Source organism: Apus apus, chromosome 11 (genome assembly GCF_020740795.1).
Source record: "Apus apus isolate bApuApu2 chromosome 11, bApuApu2.pri.cur, whole genome shotgun sequence".
Classification (NCBI taxonomy): domain Eukaryota; kingdom Metazoa; phylum Chordata; class Aves; order Apodiformes; family Apodidae; genus Apus; species Apus apus.
This window is the reverse complement of record NC_067292.1, coordinates 985,596-1,007,371: the sequence shown is the minus strand read 5'-3', so window position 1 is coordinate 1,007,371 and position 21,776 is coordinate 985,596. Positions and strand designations below refer to the sequence as shown.

The following is a 21,776-nucleotide window of genomic DNA, read 5'->3' as shown; positions in this document are numbered from 1 at the left end:
CTCTGCTTACTTGCAGCCATTTTCATGAATTAACATTAAGTTTTAAAAAAAAAGTTTATTACAGTGGATCATGCAAAGTCTTATTTGGACACCTCCAAAGCTCCGTACGGCCAGGCTGTATTGCTTTATGCATTTACATTCTAAAACTTTTACCAAATTCCAAATATTTGTTGGGGGAAAGAAATCGGTTCCTAAATCACCTGATTTCAATGGGACTGCTATAGCCAGCACACACAGAACCCTGTATCTGGTATTTACTTCTGAATTATACACCGCAGATGCTTCTTCAGCTCCTTCCTCTTCCTCCATGGGCGGTGCTTGCAGCTCCTTTACCACCTCTTCCAGTCCTACCATTTACTCTACCTCAGTCACCGACAGCAAGGCTATGCAAGTGGAGAGCTGCTCCTCAGCCGTGGGGGTAAGTACCCGAGGGGTAAGTGACAAGCAGTTAACCAGTAACACAGCCCAGCAGCAGCAGTCAACGCCGAAGAGACACACAGTCCTGTACATCTCGCCACCACCTGAGGACTTGCTGGACAACAGTCGGATGTCCTGCCAGGATGAGGGCTGTGGATTGGAGTCAGAGCAGAGCTGCAGTATGTGGATGGAGGATTCACCCTCCAACTTCAGTAACATGAGTACCAGTTCCTACAATGATAACACTGAGGTGCCACGTAAATCACGCAAACGAAATCCAAAGCAGAGGCCAGGGATCAAACGCCGAGATTGTGAAGAGTCCAACATGGATATATTTGATGCCGACAGTGCCAAAGCGCCTCACTATGTCCTTTCTCAGCTCAGCACGGACAGCAAAGGCAACTCAAAAGCAGGAAATGGGTTGGTATCTGCTTTTTTTTTTTTTTTTTAAAGTTCTGTCACCATATGTAAAACAGACTTAATAAAACTCCCCTTGCCCCTGTCAAGTGTTCAGGTTCTCGCATAAGTCCCTTCCCCTGTCTGCTGTTCCCTTTTGTGTCCTAGCCCGCGGTAGCTTCTCATTAGAGTTATTAGCCCTTATCTAGAAGATAAAGCTACTGCCTGCAGCAGTTGGGCACAGCACTGATGAGCTCATTCGTGTTCTTGTTGCAGTGAACTTCCTAAAAGATTGAACAATTCCATTTATAAAACAGCAATGAAAATGTTATTGTATTTAAAAAAAGAGGCAGAAGTGGACTGGGTGCACCCTAAATCCTAATGTTTTTTGCAGGATTTTATGTGAAGATTTCAGTCTGTGCACTTTACCTACTTTTGTTTATTTATGAAATAGAATGATGGGAGTAGAAGTTAATGGTTTGTTAGGATTTCTCATGGTTCAAATTAACACAGGCTTTGCTTTTTTGCAAAATGTCACGATGATGCGGTGAACCAGATTTTGGTTTTTTTGTGAATTTACTTATGTATTTGATTTTTTCAGAAATAAATCTCTAATCTTGTTTCTCTCTGTGCTTCTGGGTCGTGTGCATGTGTGTGTACGTGGGCACGCCTGGGTGATGGTCTGTCATCTCTCCCACTTCACACTTTTCACTAAATGCATTTCAGTAGTTGCTTAAAGAAGAAAAAACTCCATCAGTTCACAATAATATGTTGATACCTTGTTTTAATTTATTTTTTAACTCCTGGCTTCTTTATTAGATGGCTAAGTGGATAGATTTGGCTTTTTTATTTTTCTTGTGGTTTTTTTTTTTGGGGGGAGCACATTTTGTTCCTTTTTTTTTTTTACTTTTCTGTATGTGCTTGCAATATGTTCTAACGTTCATCACAATAATGGTGAATATTAACATTTGACTGATGGGAAAGATGATGAACTTCTCACATTCCAAAGGGAAAGAGCCTGGAGTCTGTATTCCCAGGGTCATTGCAGTTCCATACTTAAAATTGTGCTGTGAGGAAGTGATGGTGAGGAGCTCTCCAGAGGGTGCCAGCCTGGGTGCTGCAGCAAGGACAGACAGGAGCTGCCTCTGCCACCCACTCCTGTCCCCTCGGACCTCCAGGTCCACTGCTCTCTCCTTCCAACAGCTGCTCTAAGCCTGCCTGCAGTTGTCCAGCATCTCTCCTTTTCACCAGCTAAAATTGATAATAAGGTCAAACATGAGACCGTGGCAAAGAAGCCAATGAACGGATGCGAAGCAGCTGCTTGGAACTGGGAAACTGCCTCCACCAAGCACAGAGCTCAGGAGCTGCCTGACAAAGGGAAAGGCAAGAACTGTATGACTGTAAATGTAATTTTAAATGAGATTCCATGAACTCTGGAGCAGTATGTGTGATCTCGAGTCTAAAACACCACACAACTATAACATTCCCTAAAACAGCAGGGACTAACCAGGGAACGTTCCCCGGTACCGTCAGCAACACTCTGGGAATGCAGGGGTAGAGAAGCACCATTTTTTCCTAACGTGTCTCATACAGGCAGGATTGAACTGCAGCAAAACTCTTCTGTAGCAGAACTGCCCTTTTCAATGAAAGCTCTGGAATAAAAAATGCCCAAGATACTATAAGACTTTGTTTTGTGGTTGGAATATGGAGAAGGTAGCATTACAAATGTAGGTCACAGAAGTGACTGGGGTTTTATTTAACTTTCCAGCTGATGGAGTTCAGCCAAGGGAGTTCAGATACTTTTGGCTTTAAGAAAAGAGCAGGGGAAGCACCCTTGGAAATCTGTGGAGTGGAAATAGTGTTTGCCTCAAAAAGGACTTCTAGTCAGTTGGCTTTAAGAGCCAGGAAGGAAAAGAATATATTCCCGTGGAAACTGTTGGAATTTCTGAAAGCCTTTTTAGAAAGGGATGAATTGTTGGTGATTTAGGGCAAAGAGTCTCAGATTTCCATCATGCTTTGGTCTCACTTTCAGGTGCCATTGGTACAGCCCTAATGCCAGTGCAGGACCAGGCAAAGCTTAACTTGGGAAATCTGTTTTATTAGAATCATGGGGTTTGCCACTTACATTTCTTCTTTTAGAAAAGAATTACTAGGTCTGAGGAGACATTGTCTGGTAACAATTAAGCTAATAAATAAATGTGCGTCTGAAATATTTTACTAATTGTATATGCATAATTAAAAGGACATGTAAATGGTATATCCTCATAATTTGAGAAGAAACACCACTGAGGAGTGCTGCTGAAGGCTTTACAATTGCTTTTAAGTTCAGCTAACCTGATTGAAAGTAATCATTACTTTAAGTTTCTAGAGGGAGCACTTTAAAAATAATTGTTAGGCAGCATCTCTACATAAATATGACAAGATATGAAATACTAGTCTGTTGGCAATTCAGGTGACTTGGATTTTAAGAGTAACGTTGGAAAGGCCGAAGTGTTAATGAACTTTGTTTTTTGAGTCTCAAAATGGAATTCCATTTGGATGGCTGCCTCTCTAACATTTCCCTTCAGAATTCAGTAATATCTCAGTGTGTGGTGTTAATTTATAGAGCTGGAACTTCTTAGTGTGGCAAGGTCAGACTAGGCAACCCCCTTGATGCGTTTTCACAGAGCCTTCTCTTGGAGCGTTGCCCGAGCGAGGTGCAGCATTCCAGATCCTAGGCCCAGCGTTCCTTCTCATGTTCCCTGTGGGAAGCTAGGAGATTGTAGCTGTGTGATTTAAAATTCTGAGTACGAAAAAGCGAAGATACTCACTTGAAGTTTGTAAATGTCTTGCTTTTAATTATTAGTCTATTGGAGTACTGTCCTGAGAGGCAGAATAGAGAAAGTGAGTATTTAATGAGCTTGAGTTTGATTAGCGCGTTTGCTTGACTTGTGCAGAAGTGAAGAGCATAGTGCTGTTAATGACAGCTCATTTAGTGGATCGCAGTTTTGGATATGCTACATAGAAGATTAGTTTTGTCCTTTTTCCTTAAAGAAGGAATATTTTTATATAGTGTTTTGTTGTATTTTTTTTTTTTTTAGCAGCCTGTTTGACTGGGCCATGGCAGAGTAGTCAGGACTCCTTGTCAGGAGGATGGTGCTCGCAGTGTTCTTGTGCTAGTTTTTTCATCTAGATCCTGCCTCTCTGCTGGGTTGAAGAGCAGCTTGGGGCACCTGGGGCTGTGCAGGGCCACATGCTGGGCTCCAGCCTGGGCTCGGCTGGTCAGCAGTCTGTGGTGGAGTGGTTAACCATCACCTGCAGAAACATGGGGAGCACTTAACTGCTTTGTTACATGTGTCAGCAGGTTTTGGAAGGCTCAGTAGAAGCAGGAGTGTTACAAATAGGTCTGTCAGGAGTATGGTGAGACACTGACCCGGGTTGCCCAGAGAAGCTGTGGCTGCCCCATTCCTGGAAGTGTCCAAGGGCAGGTGGGATGGGGCTTGGAGCAACCTGTCTGGTGGGAGGTGTCCCTGCCCATGGTAGGAGGTGGGACTGGATGATCTTTAAGGTCCCTTCCCACCCAAACAATGTGATGGTTCTGTGAGGTGTGGTGGAATCCCTGTGGCAGGAGAAGGCCCTTTGTAGGCAAAGGGCTGGACCAGGTTGTGCAAGAGCTGGGAATGACTTGGAATTACTTTCAGACTGTGTAGCCTTGTGGTATTCAGTGCCCAGTAGGAGTTGTAGGGAAGGTGCTGATCGTGTAAGTATAAATCATCTGGTAATTGGGAAGAGAGCGCTGCGGGTCAGCCCAGCCTTCAGGTCAGTGAGCAGCCCACGCAGTGGCAAAGCTCTCCCTAAGCCATTCTGAAGAACAAAATGTGTTTCACTTTTCTTCCTGAGAAAAACATCCTGAATAAATTGCTTCTTTATGTTGCACATTAAAACAGGATTTGTTTTTTAGGCAATTCACACCTGTTAGTTTAAACTGCTTCCTTTGGAGTCATTAGCTGTTAGAAACTACTTTTTGGTAGTAAGAAAGAATATTTACATTCTGCGTGAGCTCACTGAGCCCTTTCTCTGCCTGTGCTGTTTGCCAGGACATGGTTACAGCTGCTAATGTTAAATGAGTTTATTAGACTTCAGGTTCACTGTACAAACCTGCTCTGTAGAAGATCAAGAGTTATTTTCCGTTGTGCCTTCAAGTGAACACAAAATTGATCACACAGCATTATGCTGTGGAGGGCTTCTTCATTCAGGTTTTAATTATGGAACTGAACACAAGATGCAGTAGGTGTTAAGGGACTCACCTGGAAAGAAAGTATTTCTGCATATACTGCAGATTTCAAATTGGTGCAATTATGTCAGAGCTTTTTACAATAACTAATTTGGTTTTAATGTACATTTACCAATCTGTTTTGACAGAAATGAGTGTTTGAGTTTGCATGGATATGCAAGTCCAGTTGGGACAGGCATGAGGCTGTTTTCCTATTTAAAGAAGTATCATTTAGCCTGAAATCCATCCAGTGTGTGTGTGTACATACGTATATTTGTTACAGAAGTGAAACATTCAGATAATATCAGTCTGTATCATACACTGTGGAAAAGCAGGTTATGAGCCTTCTTCTTTTAACACAGTTTAATGCTAATTGCCTTTCCCTTCCTTTATATTTACTCTCCCAAAGCTGTTCCTATTTGCACATGGAGGAGGCAGGGCAGCACTGTTCCTCTGCATCCTGCAGGTTTCCGTCTCTCTCAGCAAGAGAATTCCAGTTTGCTCCCAACTATAAACCTCGTACCCGTTAACACACGCTTTATCTTTTTAGCTTTTCTGTGATTTAGTTTGTTTTTACTGGGGAGCTGCTTTTAACACCTGTGTATGATCTGCTTTGACTTCCCAGAGCATCAGAGAACCAGAAAGGAGGTGGAGGGAAGAAGACCCCCATGTTGTGTGGTCAGTACCCGACCAAGAGCGAGGGGAAGGAGCTGAAGATTGTGGTACAGCCAGAAACCCAGCACAGGGCTCGGTACCTGACCGAGGGCAGCCGGGGCTCGGTGAAGGACCGGACACAGCAGGGCTTTCCCACTGTCAAGGTAGGCTGTGCCAGGAGGAACACAGGGCCTCCTTTCCAAGGATGCTTTAGTGGAATGGGAGCTGGTTTGGTTCACGTTGGCCTAGAATCTCCATTATTTGCTGATTTTTATTTCCTTTTTTCAAACTTGCTAAGAACTGCAGAATTACATGTTCTAAGTATGTCAGGGACTTACCCCTCAGAGATCCTCTGAAGGATTCTGCTCTCATTTGCATCTCCTTGCTAATAAAGATTGAGCTTCTCTCTGCAATGATTGACTGGGCTTCCAGGCCTAGGGCGAAACACAATGTTGTCACCCAGAAATTCTCTACCAAGAATCATGGCTACATGAAAACATTACAAATTCTTGGTTTATCCCCTCCTTAGGATGGTGTGGCAAAGAATTTCCATCTCTGGCCTGGGAATGTGGCAGCAGTGTAGTGTTTCTTTTTACTTGCAGTATTTTTCTTCTGTTACCTAAAAAGAATATTCGAGGTAACTTGGTAATGTGTCCAGGTTTACTTGAAGACTTCTTTTACATCAGAGTATTTTTAGTATGTAGGACCGCAGTGGGATTCTGCTAATAAAGGTGTTCATAGAACACAGACCCTCTCATGCCAGGGTGCTGGTGCTATAAAAATGAAAGTATTTTTCATTGATGTGTTCTGGGATAATTATGGATTGCACACTGGATTGCAGGACTGCTGAATCATTGTGTGGAATGGATGCCTGGCCTGCTTGTATTTCCTAAGTGTTTCAATGAATCCTAACACTGTTCATAAACTTGGAGTAGATGTCAGGTTGCATTTTTTTTTTAATTTTAATTTGGTGTCTGAAGGAAAATGAGGTTTGTATGGTTGGACCATGTGATCATTCATCCCATTCCTCCCTCTTCTTCCCCCTCATCCTGTTCTGACTCACCCAGTGGTTTTGCAAATGTTAGACAATTTTAATCTGGTTTCACAAAGGTGGCAAGGTGCAGCTGGCACAGAGGTGGGACCCCAGGGGCGTAGCACGGTCATTGGTAGAGTTGGGTTATGGTTGGACTCCATGATCTTAAAGGTCTTTTCCAACCAGAAGGATTCTGTGATTCTGTGAATGGATCTATTGGAATGCACATACTGACCAACAAATTATCACCAACTTTGGAACCTGCCACAGCAAATGTTTTCTTTCTCAGCTGACTGGGGGCTCCTGGTGGGGAAGGGGATGCTGGGAAGAGATGGAGAAATAGTCACAGTTAAGGTGAGAGTAAGGGGTCAAAAGAGTCCTGAAAGTTGGAGTTGGGGTGATTCTGTGTGAAGACAGATAGCATTCAAGCAGGTTTAAAAATAAAATACTACTACTCATTTTTTTAAAGTCACCTGTTTATTAAATTACTTGATTTGTCTTTTAATGGAAGAAGTGACAAAAGATAAAAAATATTAGCATTTTGTTGATAAACTAGATGAAAAATTCCTTCTTCCATTAGGACTGTTTCTAGTAAAACTGGGTTTCACTTCAAATTCAGCTGCATAAAGTGTTGCCTGTTTTAGCTGAGTTTGCTGGCCAGGGGAAATACTGAATTTGTGTTGGTGTTTCAGCTGGAAGGGCACAACGAGCCGGTGGTGCTGCAGGTGTTCGTGGGCAACGACTCCGGGCGAGTGAAGCCGCACGGGTTCTACCAGGCCTGCAGGGTCACTGGGAGGAACACGACTCCCTGCAAAGAGGTGGACATTGAGGGGACAACAGTTATTGAGGTGGGACTGGAACCCAGCAACAATATGACACTTGCGTGAGTAGCTTTTTGGTGTGTTGTTGTTTTGTTTTGTTTTGTTTTTTGTGGGTTTTTAAATTATTTTCATGTATTAGCTTGTTTTCAGAAAGTGATTTTTGTTGGATTGATTAGTAGCTAAAAGTCTGGAACATCTTGGCACACATCAGGAACCTAGTGAAGCTACATGTATAAAAAAAACTTGTATCATGTTCTCAGTCTGTGTTTACTGTACTTAATGCTTAATCTTGTCTTCCCTAAAACTCAGTTGACTTTGTTAGGTTAGTTTCATGTTGTGTCTGAACACTAATGTGCATATTCAAGCATTCCATCAGCTCCAGGCTGGCCACTGGTTCTGCTGGCTGTCCTGTCCTTTCACAAGTACAGAACTGCTGATCAGGGGAGGGCAGGAGAAAACTGGCATCTCCAAATCCCTTCAGGCCCTTGAGGCTGGGAGCTGTGGACAGGAAGACTAAACTCTGGCTTTGTTCGTCTCTTCCTCCCCTTGTTCCATTTATGTCCTTTCCACCAGGCAGTCCTTTCCCACAGAAGCCTCCTGCCTTGCTCTCTTCCCAGAGCTTGCCTGCTCACGTGTAGGCAGCAGGTTGGATCCTGCACAGGCAGCTGCTGTGGAGGGATGTGCTGGCTGAGGGCAGGGCTGGGAGCACCTGGCCTCTCCTGCCTGCCTGGTGCACATCTCCCAAGAAACTTTAGATGTAACAGATTCCCTAAGAAGCTTCTCACATGTGTCTTAATAGACAGAAAGACAGTGCTCTCACAGTCTGCTTTTCAGTAGAACATCTTTTCATGTGTGCCTGGTTGCAGGCTGCCACACTTTAGGTAGAGGCTTGTCTTGTTTCAAGAGAAGAAACATGTCTGCAAGTCACAGCATCCACCTCTTAAGCAGGTTAATACAGTGTGCTGACAGACTGAAGCAGTTTGATTTTTTAAAGTATATTCCCAATATAATTTTGGAAACTGCCTCTTAAGAGGATAATTTTATACTTGTCCTCAAGTGTCAATGTAAAACCATGAGTATAAAGATACTAGAAAGATGAATTTGAAATTATCTAGGAAGAAAAGCTTTGGGTGGGCTGTTTTCTCACAAGTTCTCTTGATGTCTCAAAAGAAACCTTCCCAGTATTTCTGTGATGCTGTATCACTGCTGTTGCTGGTGGTGCCAGTGCCACTTCCTGAAGCCCACCCTGCCCTCCTCTCTGCTCTTGAGCTGGTGCTTTTTGGTCTGATGAGCACAAAAATGTGTTCTACTCAGATGTCAGATGGTCCCTCTACTTTTTGGATGTAGGGCCTAAAATCCTGGTAAATTTATAATACTATTCTTAACACATCATGCTGTGTTTGGGTTTTGTTTTGTTTTGATTACTTGAAAGAATTTTGCACCTAGCATGTCATTGGGAAAGCCAGCTCTGCGTCCTTCTCTCACCCTGGCCCTGGGTGCATTTCCCTTGGGGGCACAGTCCTGGTGTGACAGATCTAGCACTTCCAGGATCCACTGAGCATAAAAAATAGTAGGACTGCAGGAAGTTTTCTTCTACAGCTGCTTTAAGTGAATGCAGAATATTTTGAAGTAATAATCTTACAAACCCAGATCTAGCCCCAGGAAGGAAAGAATAAAGATTGTGATTATAAATGGAATGCTTACCAGGATTACTTGGTTACATTGCATTTTCTGTATTATTCAATACTACTTCCCTATTCCTTCCGTGATTAATCACCCAGATTACATAGGGATGAATTGAAAACCAGGCTACATGATGAGAAAGGTCACATCGAGATTTCATGTAAATAAAAATAATAATAATATTTCAGTAATTACTTCAAGAGTTTTGACTTTGTGGCTTGTGTAACAAGTCGAAGGTTTATTAAAGATGCTGAACTTCTGAATCTCTCTATTAAACTCCCAACTATTTTGTGTTATTAGGGTTGATTGCGTGGGAATACTGAAGCTGAGAAACGCTGATGTTGAAGCTAGGATAGGGATTGCTGGCTCCAAGAAAAAAAGCACACGTGCTAGGCTGGTCTTTCGTGTTAATATCGCTCGCAAAGATGGTTCAACTTTGACTCTTCAGACACCTTCTTCCCCAATTTTGTGCAGTAAGTATCAAAATAAACAGTTGGTATTAGAGGACTCTGGATTTTATTGGGATTGCCATAAAATACCTTTGGGGAAAAAAACCTACAATGTTAATCTGTTATTATTTCAGAATTTCTGTGGCTAAGATCACATGGATTGGTTTTATTTGCTGTGAGGTCTTAGTTAAATGACTGACCAGTACTTAAAAATAGTTACAACTTTTATTAAATTATTTTTTGCCTTTTAAAAGATCAGAATTTTCATCATGATTACTTTAAACTTACTGTATGACTACTTTGATACAGGTTTTAATCTCTTCTGTATTGTCATGTTCATCTGTCACCTTCCAGTGATAGGAAGGACTTCTAATAAGTTTATAAGCACAGATCTTACAGTTGTGGTAGTTCCTTGGGCCAGAGGCTGGATCTGTTCTGGTTCAGAGCCAGAAGGAGCCATTTCTAGCTGGTGGTGAAGACGCTGTGTGTAGCACTGGGCCCAGATGGTGGCACTCCCTGGTTGGGTCACACCAGGCAGCAGGGAAATGGAGTCAGAGGAGGCTGCAGAGCACCAGGGGGTGCCTGTGCCAGCACAGTCCCTAGTGACTTCCAGTTACAGGGAATTCTGCTTATCTGTCAGAGACAAGACACCAGGAAAGGTGTTTGGTACAGCTGTTGGTGGCATTATTGGTGGTTCTTGATGAGTGAGATGATAGGAAAGCTTTTCCTCCACGCGGGGACCAGAGGATTGTGCAAACTACTGGGCACTTGTGTTGCGCTCTTTCTGTAGTGTGAAAAGGACTTAACTGTTTTTGTTTTTTTTTCTTTTTTTTCTAAACACTGTCAGTACCTATTGTGTCAGGGCTGCTATTCAGCTCATCAGAAACTGCAGCTTTGTTGCCAGCAAAAGAACAGATTGGGAGAGGAGATAATTAAAAGCACGTCAGCTCCCACAGCGGCTGCCCTGGCTCAGCCTGGCCCCCCTTCCTGGGTTCTGCTCTGCCAGGGAATCCCTTCACAAGGCTAGGGGGAGCAGGAACCCTGCAGGAAGCCCCAAAAGACTGGTGAGCAAAGAGGTGTCCCTGCTGCTGCACGGGAGGACTCTCCTCCTCCCTCCAGCTGGGGTCTGCACTCCAGGCAGTGCTGTGAGGTTGGGGTGCTCCGATCTCTTTTCCTTGAATGCAGCCACTTAAACTGTGATGTTACAGGCAGAATAAGTGAGAATGCTGGTGTGCTAAGGGACTGTGGAAGAAAAGGAAGAAGGAAAGATGGATGTTATCCTTCCACAAATCAAGTTGTGAAAAAAAAAAATACAGTAAGGAATAAATTGGTTTAGTTTATAGGAGGCTGGGATTTGGTCTGATGAGCAAAACATCTTCCTAATTGTGTAAATCACTAAGAAATTGCCCAGGAGTTTTATAGCTTCTCCAATGCTGGAAGTCTTAAGCAAAGAAAAAAAATACCTTGGTTAGACTTCTCTCTTTGAGGAGGGATGTGGGTAAAACTGATCATGATGTGAAGGTGGAGGAGAGAATTCCTGAGACTCTCTCCAGGATTTCATGCTTCTGCTGTCTGAACTTACTCCAAAGTTATGGTGGCTTGCAGCAGAATTTACCCAGCTAAATACTGTTGGTGCATAGACACTGGCTGATCAGTGTGGTATAAAATGGTGTTATTTGTTTATATAAATCATCTCCTTGAGCACATAACCTCTGGTGTGTTTGCAATAATGTTCCTGAAATGGTAGGAAAGACATGAGGTAGATGCAGGCTCTTTATTTAAGGTCTGTGTTGTAAATAGGCTTTGTTAACTTGCTAGCAAACGTAAATCCAGTGACTCTTGTCAGAAGTTCATGTGCCTTGAGCATATTTAGTTGTTGCGTAATGGTTGCCTAGGAACCTGCTGCAACAGTTGTAGAAAAATCCTTTCTGAAAGGTCATTAAATAATTTGGAGTGTTACAGTATGTGTGTTCTTCTGTATAGTAAGCCCAGAGAACACTATTATTAAACATTAAAATGGGCCATGTAAGTGTAGAGCACAAGTGTGAGTTTGTGCCACTAGGATTTTATGGTGAACAGAAAAAGTGGGTTGAGAAACCTTTATTAGAAACTGGAATTATTTTATAACATTAGAATGTGACAAACTCAAAATACATTCTTTTAAGATGTGTGTCTATTTGAATTGTCTTGGCTGCTCCTTTTCATTTAACACACCTGGTTTTATTTGATTTGTGCTTCCAGCAGCACCGAGACAGTTGGCAGCAGGACAATCTGTGCTGTGTCACCTGGTTAACCTGCATGGCTGGCTGAGGGGCAGAGGTTTCCAGGGATGTGTCTCTGTGAGCTTCATTCTCCTTGCTAGTTTATAGGGTATAAATTGCTGTGATTCCCAGTAACAGAGATGTGACTTCAAAGGATTTATATCAGCTCAAGTACATAGGTCTGGAAAGTCATGGAATCACAAAAGGGGTTGGATTGGAAGGGACTTTGAAGGTCATCCAGTCCCAGCCCCCTTCCTGGGCAGGGACATGTCACAGGTTGCTCAGAGCCCTGGGGTAGTTTTTGCAACAGCCTGAAAGCTCATAAAAAGCTCATGCCTTAAGCCTCATAAAATGTTTGGTGGGCCTGAGGATCAGCCTGAAGGGGCACCTCAGCTTCTCCAGGCCCTGGGGCGTTTGTTGGTTGCTCCCTGTGCCAGGAAGCTACAGCACCAGATTTTCTTCTCTCCTGAAGACTTCTTCAGCTTTAGCTCAAACACCTTGAAATTCCTTTTGAAGATTTAATAAATGCAGGAGAAGAGAGAAGTTACGATTAGTGGATCGTTTACAAAGTCTGATTGCTACGAAGTCATTACCTTTAGTGAGGAAAGATCAGAAAGGGTTATCTTCTGAAAAGGTTTGTCTTAGAGGATATTGTAGGGGAAGAAGCTCAAGAATTACTGTGTTCTTTCCTTTATAATCCTGTAAGTAAAAGCTTTTTGCTTTGGATGTTGATATTTTCTTTGTTTCAGATGATGTGTTTTTTCAATTGCAGCTCAACCAGCAGGAGTTCCAGAGATCCTAAAGAAAAGTCTGCACAGTTGTTCGGTGAAGGGTGAAGAGGAAGTTTTCCTGATTGGCAAGAACTTTCTAAAGGGAACAAAAGTGATTTTCCAAGAGAATGTTTCTGGTTAGTGTGAAAGTTTTGGGGCACTGAAGAGAGCATGATGTTTGAGTTTGCATTGGTTGATAAAGTTCAGTTGTAGGGAGCAAACTGAGAAGCAGAATGACAGGCACCAAAATAAATTGCTTTATATGCATATGCAGTAAATTATGCTTTTTAACTTTCATTTAGATGAGAATTCTTGGAAGGCAGAAGCTGAAATAGACATGGAATTATTTCATCAGGTACTTCTATTATTATTGCTTTTGTTGTTATTGTTTAATAAATTAAACAACACTCTGACTCAGTTTCCAAAGAAAAATCCAATAAACCTTTCCTTTTTCCTGTGCATTTCTAGAACTAATATTCCTTTTCTTTTAATAAGGTCTTTAGTGAGTCTGGTTGAATATCAGAGGTTTGGGTTTGCACAAGTATAATTGTTCACTTTCTCACGGAGAGCTTGGATATCACAGTAGGAGTGTGGTTACATGGACTGGGTGAGCAAGGCTTTGCCCTGACGTACAGTGCAGTTAAAAGGTCTAATACCATTTTCCCAGTAGTTTCCTGAGGACACATGAAGTGCCTGCTGAGTGGGAATAGCTTGTGTGTACACTGTGGTCTTTGTACCTGGCTGAATTTCTCGTCTGCTCTGATATGGTTACAAAATAGTTGTACTTTTTGGTGAGGCTAAGTGGCCTTATAGGCTGAAATTAGAGGAGTTATCAGGTGGAAATGGGTCTGAAGACAGAGCTGTGTGCATGGAATGTTTGAATCATTTCTCACTTCCAGTAGGGGAATAGACAGATCACTTATCACTGCTCCTGCTGCTGAGTGATTGCAGGCCTGGTTTTTAATGTCTGCTCAGTGTTAAATCCGCTTGGGTGTAACCTGAAGCTGTGTCCTCTGCTCCCCCAGTGCCCAGCCCTGCCCCGCCCCAGCAGAGCAGTGTTTGAGTCCAGCAGAGGCTTAGGTTTAAAATGCTGGACTTCAGATGTCTCTGCTTTCTGCACCCTCCACTTGAGCTGTAAGCTGCCAGTGACCGTCACATGGGCAGGTTGTTCTCTCTTCTACCACCAGTTCATGATCTGTTTACTTCGCTGAAACTAGCTTGGATCACGTTTCCCCCAGTGTCTTTTATCAGTCTGTTTCTCAATTTTGATGAATGTAAATACAATTAGGGTCAATATGAATAAAATCAAGTTTCTTATGTGATTTTTATATTATTTTTGCTTTGCAGAATCACCTTATTGTGAAGGTGCCACCATATCATGACCAGCAAATAACCTCAGCTGTTTCTGTGGGAATATACGTGGTGACCAATGCTGGAAGATCACACGATGTGCAGCCATTTACATACACTCCAGATACATGTATGTAAAAGAGAAACCCACAGGGTGGGATGAGCCATTTTACATCCTAAGCACCTCATTTCTGATGTCAGTATTTAGCCCATACGAGAGAATTGTCAAGTAACGTGGATCTTTTCAGACTCCTCTTGCTGGCAAGGTTGTTTCCTCTATTAAATAAAACCTCAAGGCTTGGCTTTTCTCATTTATTTGGCAAGTATCTCAAATTTCAGCTTCATGGAGACAGCTGTTCTTATTAAGTAGCATCCATTTCTAGTAGAAGGCTCAAAGTGAAGCTAGGCAGGAAAAAAGGAGACGTGTTACTTAGAGTGCAGCAAATACAACCAAAAAGTAGCACCAAGTTCTATCCTGAGTCAAGTTGAAATCTGACCATGTCATCCATTTCTGTTTATTTATTTATCTATCTTACAATACACAGTGAAAAAGTTTATGTGGTTTTCAAAGAACCTTAATTTCTTTAAGATATAAGTAACTTTCAGTTTCCTTTGGTGTTGGTTGTTTTTTTTCTTATTTGCTGTTTTAACATAAGGAAGTGCTCAATGTGTTTTGTCTCAACAGCTGGTACTCTGAATGTTAATGTGAAGAAGGAAATCTCCAGCCCAGCCCAACATTGTTCTTTTGAAGAGGCTATAAAAGGTACTAAATTGATTCTTATCGTTGTTGCTAATAATTTAACTATAAAATCCTACTCAAATTTGGAGGAATGAATCAGACATCCTGTGAAGATAAGTCTGTGCTTGTAAAATCTGGCCATATTTTTATAGTGAGGCTTATTTTCTGATTTTGAACATTTTATTTTAGAACAGTGTACCTTTAAGTATATTTTAATGTGAGCTAGTATAGAGCAAAAATGTTGCAAAATAATAATAGTTCACAATTTGTTTTTTGTGCCTGAGGCCCTGCAGTTAATCTTCATTGAATGTGCTTGCCAGTGAAGAAGCAAAAAGCAAGCAGCCTAATACAAAGGATTTAGGAACTGTGTGGTGTTAATTTTAAGCAAAAACAGACACAGAGGTAGTGGAGGGCAAGAACTGAGTGCTGATAAACAAGGATGTGCCAGCTTGGCCCAGGGGTTTTCGCAGACTGCTTTCAGTGGGTCTTGCTAAGAATGCTCCTGCTGGCAATTCCAGCCTGTTCCCTTCATGAGGGGGTTTATTTTCTGACCGTTCTGTCCTCATTTTGTTCCAAAGGAGCAAGTTTTAGGTTTGCCTGGTCTGTAAGTGTGAAGTGGATTGATCCTTCTGATAGTGAAATAAAGCAGAGGAAGGAAATGTTTCTTAGTTGGTTGTTAAGAGGATGGTAGTGTACAAAGGTTAATGGAAATTTCCAGAGCCTGTTCTGGGGTAAGCAAATTAAGAGAGTGATCACAAGTTTGATAGGAATCCGTCACTTCAGGTTAGAATCCTGAGGCTCATGTTTGAAGTTAATAGCTTGGTCTTGGCAGGGGATGTATTTACAAGTTGACTATACAACTTGTTAGGGAGGATAATATGAGGTGTGATGAGTTTAAACCTGCAGAGAATATTTGGGGCAGAAATATGCAAAAATATTTAGGGCAATGGAACGAGCTGATAAAAGGACTGGTAAGACTTCTAGTAGCAAGATTAAGAAGATGAAGAAAATAAAAATTAATGTATTGGGGCAGGCCTGACATCCACCTAATTTAGAGTGGAGGCTTAACCAAGGAAGACACCAGCAGCTTCAGGACAACATCTGCTCTTCATAAGAACACAATGTGCTATTTTTGCTGCTTCTTGTCCTCCATTCAATTTATACAGTGAATCCTAATTCACTTTGGGGGGTTTCCTGCTAGCCAGCTCCTTTTTTGACAGCTCCTTCCTGTGCCTGTTCTGCTCTAGGCTGATCATGAACCAGAGGACAGACAGTTTTGTCTGCTTTATGTACTTTGTCTCTACCTAAGTCCCAGCCTCCCATATGTCCCCTCCTCAGTGCTCTGAGATGTTGAAGACAGATGAGGATCCAGCGGGATGCCACTTCCTTCCTGTTTCCTTTTACTGGGAGCAAAATCCCAGAATTGATAATTCCCAAAGTGGCATCATTTCCAGCAGTCCAGGCCAGGCAGAGTGACCTGTTGGTGCCAGGGGCATGTAGGGTTCTGTGCCGAGCCACAGGCCTTTCCCCTCCTGCCACAGGCACTTGTGAGCTTGTCTCAGGTGTCTGTGAACATTCTTGATTTCTGTTACAATATCTGCATGTTTAAAAAGCCAAAATATGGATTCCCAAAGCTGTTACAGGGTCTTAGCCCTGACATTTTAAGAGACTGCAGATTTGACAGACTTCAGTGACAAGTTCTGTTTCAAGACAAGAAATGTGTAATTCTAAGAGAAGGAGGAAGATGAGGGTGCACGGCCAACCATGGGGCTCAGCTCTGCCTTCTCACACTGCAGGAGTGCTGCTTGGAAGTGGTTAATGTTGATTTCAGTTTCCAGCTCTGGGAGGAGAGGGAAGGAGGGTGTGTATGCCTTGATAAGGTGGTAACTATTCAGAGGTCGTAAATTTGTTACAGAAACAGTAAAAACCCAAACCCAACAGTGTTTCTCTGCTTTTGAAACTTCTTTGCATTGTTAATCCCACTTCTTCATTCCTCCACCGGGACATGCCAATGGGCATGGCCACCCTAGTGCTGGAATTAATCTGGGTATCATGGGGATTTAAAAAAATTACTTACATGAATTTTCTTACTGTTTCTGATGGACACAACAGGATTAAGCACATAGAAGGAAAAGTTTATAAAGTGTGACTAACGTACAGAAAAATGCCAACAGCTGTCTAAAGACCCAGGGGGTGCTGGGCTGTCCTAAGCAGGGGTATCTTAAAATAGTCTTGAAGATGATTCAAGGGCTGGAGCACCTCTCCTATGGAGACAGGCTGAGAGAGTTGGGGTTGTTAAGCCTGGAGAAGAGAAGGCTCCAGGGAGACCTTATAGTGGCTTTCCAGTATCTGAAGGGGCTACAGGAATGAGAGCTCATATGGTGGGGCTGAAGAGTGAAAGGGGAAGCAGGTCAGCCCTGGAAACCCATGCCTTGTGTAGCCAGTGTTAATATGTCATTGCTCTTCTCTTATTTTTCTCTGTGCCTGCAGCAGCAAAGGCCACTGGTTGTAACCTGGAGAAGGTGAACATTCTTCCTAGTGCCTTGATAACTCCACTCATGCCAAGCAGTATGATAAAGAATGAAGATGTGGCTCCCATGGAAGTAAGTGCAGAAAAAAGATCTCCCCCTGTCTTCAAGGTAAGTTTGTAATCTGAGGACAGTAGCTTTAATAGTCTCAGTTCCATCTGTCTGTTATTCCATGTTCTGTATCAGACAGGGAAAATGTCATGTCCAGGATGGGTCTGAGCACATGATCACAGATCATGTGCACAGAGCAGGATGCAAATGATTGACAGTTTCCTTTGGAAGTACTTTCCTTGTTCCCACAGTTGAACAGATGAATTGGTTAGTGATGCCATGATGAATTTATTTTGTGGTGTGACACTGAGCTAGTAAATTACTGTAAGAATATTATTTTAATCACTTGCTAGCATTGCTTTCATTAAATTGTGCCTTGACTCCTTACTTGAAGAAATGTTTCCACTGCTAGTCCTTTCCTTGCTTGGCTGGATCTGTGTAGAGAGATACAGCACATTGTCCATCTGATCCTTCCTGGACATAGTGGATTGGTGGGAATGTAGAAGCATAACCTGGGTGAGGTTACAAATGGCTTAATTTATCGCTCTTCTCAGGCTTCAAGTGTGGTTGGACCAACTCAACAAACATTGGAAAACAGTATGTCTGGCATATCAACTTCTGCTTCCCATTTACCCTCTGAAACTGAAAACCAGCAACAAATGCAGCCGAAGGTTTATAATCCAGAGACACTAACTACAATCCAAACACAGGACATTTCCCAGCCTGGGAGCTTCTCTGCAGTCTCTACTCCAGGTCAGCTGCAGAACAGTGATGCATTATTGCAGCAAGCTGCACAGTTCCAAACAAGGGATTCCCAAACCAGGGAGGTCTTGCAGTCAGATGGCACAGTGGTGACTTTGTCACAATTAAGTGATGCATCCCAGCAGCCACAGCCAACCCTCTCAGAGCCTGCACAGGCCCTGCAGCAGCAGATTTCATCAAGCATTTTCTCCTCAGCGAGCGGTGTCAGTCAGCTGCAGAACACTATACAGCAGCTGCAGGCTGGAAATTTTCCAACTAACACTGCCACTGGCAGCAGTAGGAACGTTGACTTGGTGCAACAGGTATTGGAAGCTCAGCAGCAGTTATCTTCTGTTTTGTTTTCTGGCTCAGACAGCAGTGAGGATGTTCAGGACCAGCTAAATGCAGACATCTTTCAGCAAGTGAGCCAGATACAGAACAGTGTCAATTCTGGGATATTTTCCTCCTCAGACACAGCTGTCCATTCCAGACCAGAGAACCTGCTGCCTGGACGAGCTGAAAATGTTCACTCCCAGCCTGAAAACACCTTGTCCAATCAACAGCAGCAGCAGCAGCAACAGGCCATGGAGACTTCTGCAGCAATGGTGATAGGAATCCAACAGAACATCTGCCAAACTGCAACACAGATGCAGTCTGATTTGTTCTCCTCAACAAGTTCAGGGAATGCAGCCCTCCAGCAGTCACCTGTTTACCAGCAGGCTTCTCACATAATGGGTGGGTTATCAACAACTGAAGACATGCAGATGCAGTGTGAATTGTTCTCTTCATCTCCTGGTGTTTCTGGAAGTGAGGCTACTCCTACTGCTCAGCAGCAGGTCTCCAACAATGGACCTGCTATGTTTCAGGCATCAGGTTCTGCAGATGGAGAAGAAGCTTCAGGGCAGAGTAAGCAGATGCAGAGTACTGTGTTTCAGACCATGGTTCAGATGCAGCACAGTGGAGAAAGTCAGTCACAAGTTAATCTCTTTTCATCTACCAAAAACATGATGACTGTGCAGGGGGGTGGAACTCAGCAGCAAGGAGCTGGTCTGTTCCAGCAAGGTGGAGAAATCATGTCTATTCAGTCAGGAACCTTTATGCAGCAGTCTCCACATTCACAAGCTCAGCTTTTTCACTCTCAGAATCCTATTGGTGATGCTCAGAATATATCACAGGAAGCACAAGGCTCGATTTTTCACAGTCCAAATTCCATTGTGCACAACCAGACCAGTACCAACTCCTCAGACCAGCTGCAGCCTCCCATGTTCCACTCCCAGAATGCCATGGGGGTACTACAGAGCTCTTCAGTTCCTCAAGACCAGCAGCCTGCCAACATGTTTCTTTCCCAGAGTTCCATGAGCAACCCTGCAACTCAGGAAGAACAGATGTCATTCTTTACAAGCCCAAATTCCATCTCTCCTCTCCAGACAGCAACGAACACTGAGCAGCAGACTTCTTTCCAGCAGCAGACACAGATGTCTCACATGCAGAGTTCTATGCTTCCCCAAGAACAGCCCCAGACTCAGCCTGCTCAGCAAGGTTTGTTTCAGTCTCAAGTGTCATTAGGCTCCATGCAGTCCAGTTCAATTCCCCAAAACCAGCAGGGAGCTCTCTTCCAGCCTCAGCATTCCATAGTTGCTATTCAGAGCAGTCCTCCATCGCAAGAGCAGCAGCAGCAGCAACAGAACATGATGTTCAGTAACCAGAATGCAATGGGTACAATTGCTTCTCAAAAGCAGAACATGATTTTCAATCCAAATCAAAACCCAGTCACCAATCAGGAGCAACAAGGCCAGTCCATTTTCCATCCACAGACTAACATGGCATCGATGAACCAGGAGCAGCAGCCTATGCAGTTCCAGAGTCAGACCACAGTGTCTTCTCTTCAGAATCCTGGATCCAGCCAGGCTGAAGCACAGCAGCCAGCCATCTTCCACAACTCCCCCCAGATTCAGCTGGTCCAAGGGTCGCCAAGTTCTCAAGAGCAACAAGTCACCCTCTTCATCTCCTCAGCTTCCATGTCTGCCTTGCAGAACAGCATGAGCCAGCAAGAGCTGCAGCAGTCTCCCATGTACTCTTCTCAGAACAGCATGGCAGGAATGCAGGGAGCTGCTTCTCCTCCTCAGCAACAAGCATCTCTATTCCACAGCACAGCAGGAGGGGCCATCAACCAGCTGCAGAATTCTCCTGCTTCATCTCAGCAAACATCAGGAATATTCCTGTTTGGCATCCAAAACAGTAAGTGCCTGGTTCAGATTTACAGTTTAGAAGAGCTATAAATTGGAGCCCGCAATACAATGACCATTCAAGTCTTAAGATATTTCTTGATCAAGAAAAGCAAATCCTGACATGAGTAATGTAGCACCACAACTGAGAATGTAGGAGCTCACCACGGTGCTCTGAATGTAGAATTGCATTGCTGATTTTTCATGAAAACTCTTAGCCTAAATACCTGCTGGTGGGTTACACTCAGGATTAACATCTGACAAGACCATCTTAGAATTGTGTATATGTCTGTATAGAAATGTATATACAATTATTAGCAATATATATGCAAATAATAGATAAAATACCTGTGCTCGCTTCTTTATAAAAAGAGGGGACACCCTCTTAAGGCAGCCCCTCTCATCTTTCTCTTCCTGCATTTGATTCCTGCAATTTGTGCAGTGACTTTCTTCACTCGTTGGTGAAAGGATTGTTTTTAATCTGTCTGTTGAAGTGTATTTGAAGAATACACACATCAATGAGTTGGCTGATGCCTGGCATGGTTTTAGCCTAATTTAAATGGTGCTTTCTTGTTCTCCTGTGCTATCACAGACTGTGGGCAGCTGCTGACTTCTGGACCAGGCACGTTGCCCGAAGAGCTGATGGCCATAAGTCAGCCAGGTCAGCCCCAGGGTGAGGGACAGGCAGCAGTGCCAGCCCTGCTGTCCCAGCAGATATCAGAGACTCCTCCACTACCTTCAGCTATGGCAACCAACCAGAACATGGAGAAAATAGATGATCTGCTTGTGTCATTGCAAAGCCAGGGGAACAATATGGCCGGCTCGTTTTAATTAGTCAAGTAAGTCACGTGTTTGGGTTGCTGGGTTCATGCATACTGCTGCTTAGAGTGGATCACCATGCTCTCTGAGGTCAGAGAAAATCCTGGTGTTGCTGGGCTAAGAATTTAGTACCACTGGCAGGAATGAAGAGTTATGAAAAACAGCCAGAGGCCAGAATTTGTGTGAAACAGTTGAGACTGGGGCTTGTTCTGCAGTTGCTGTGTGTCTTGTCATCTGCTGTTGTGGTCTAGGACTTCATTAGGAAGGAGAGTAGATCACTGACAGCTTGGCAGATAAAAGCATTTTGAAACATGACTTGAGTTGAACACTTGAGGCTGATGGGGCAAATACCACCTCAGGTCTCCGCCGTTCTAAAGGTGCCCCTGGGGTTACAACAACGTAATGTGAAAACAATTTGGGGTAGAACATGGTGGGTGCTGAGAATGTGCCACGTGCTGAGCTGGGCCCAAAGGGAAATGGCAGGACCAGCTGCTGCTGGGAGACATCCTGCCCTTTCCAGAGAGCTGAGAAGCTTTGACTACTAATGAGCACTGAGAGCCAGGAGAACGCTGGAATCTGGAATTCTC

General features: G+C 43.4%; 1 protein-coding gene across 6 annotated transcripts in view; it reads left to right on the top strand.

Moving 5' to 3' along the window:
* The window catches only part of NFAT5 (nuclear factor of activated T cells 5), a 62,126-nt gene that overhangs the window by 33,432 nt on the left and 6,918 nt on the right, over nt 1-21,776 (top strand). For 3 of the 6 annotated variants that reach the window (XM_051629824.1, XM_051629827.1, XM_051629828.1), the window contains exons 3-13: nt 279-837; nt 5,691-5,883; nt 7,445-7,635; nt 9,557-9,729; nt 12,739-12,873; nt 13,039-13,091; nt 14,084-14,216; nt 14,772-14,849; nt 17,316-17,464; nt 17,959-20,383; nt 20,963-21,209. In XM_051629824.1, the coding sequence (XP_051485784.1) occupies nt 279-837; nt 5,691-5,883; nt 7,445-7,635; nt 9,557-9,729; nt 12,739-12,873; nt 13,039-13,091; nt 14,084-14,216; nt 14,772-14,849; nt 17,316-17,464; nt 17,959-20,383; nt 20,963-21,201 (4,328 nt within the window). In that variant the 3' untranslated portion in view covers nt 21,202-21,209. The remainder of the gene's footprint in view (nt 1-278; nt 838-5,690; nt 5,884-7,444; nt 7,636-9,556; nt 9,730-12,738; nt 12,874-13,038; nt 13,092-14,083; nt 14,217-14,771; nt 14,850-17,315; nt 17,465-17,958; nt 20,384-20,962; nt 21,210-21,776) is intronic. The other 3 variants (XM_051629825.1, XM_051629826.1, XM_051629829.1) reach the window with 3 other exon arrangements.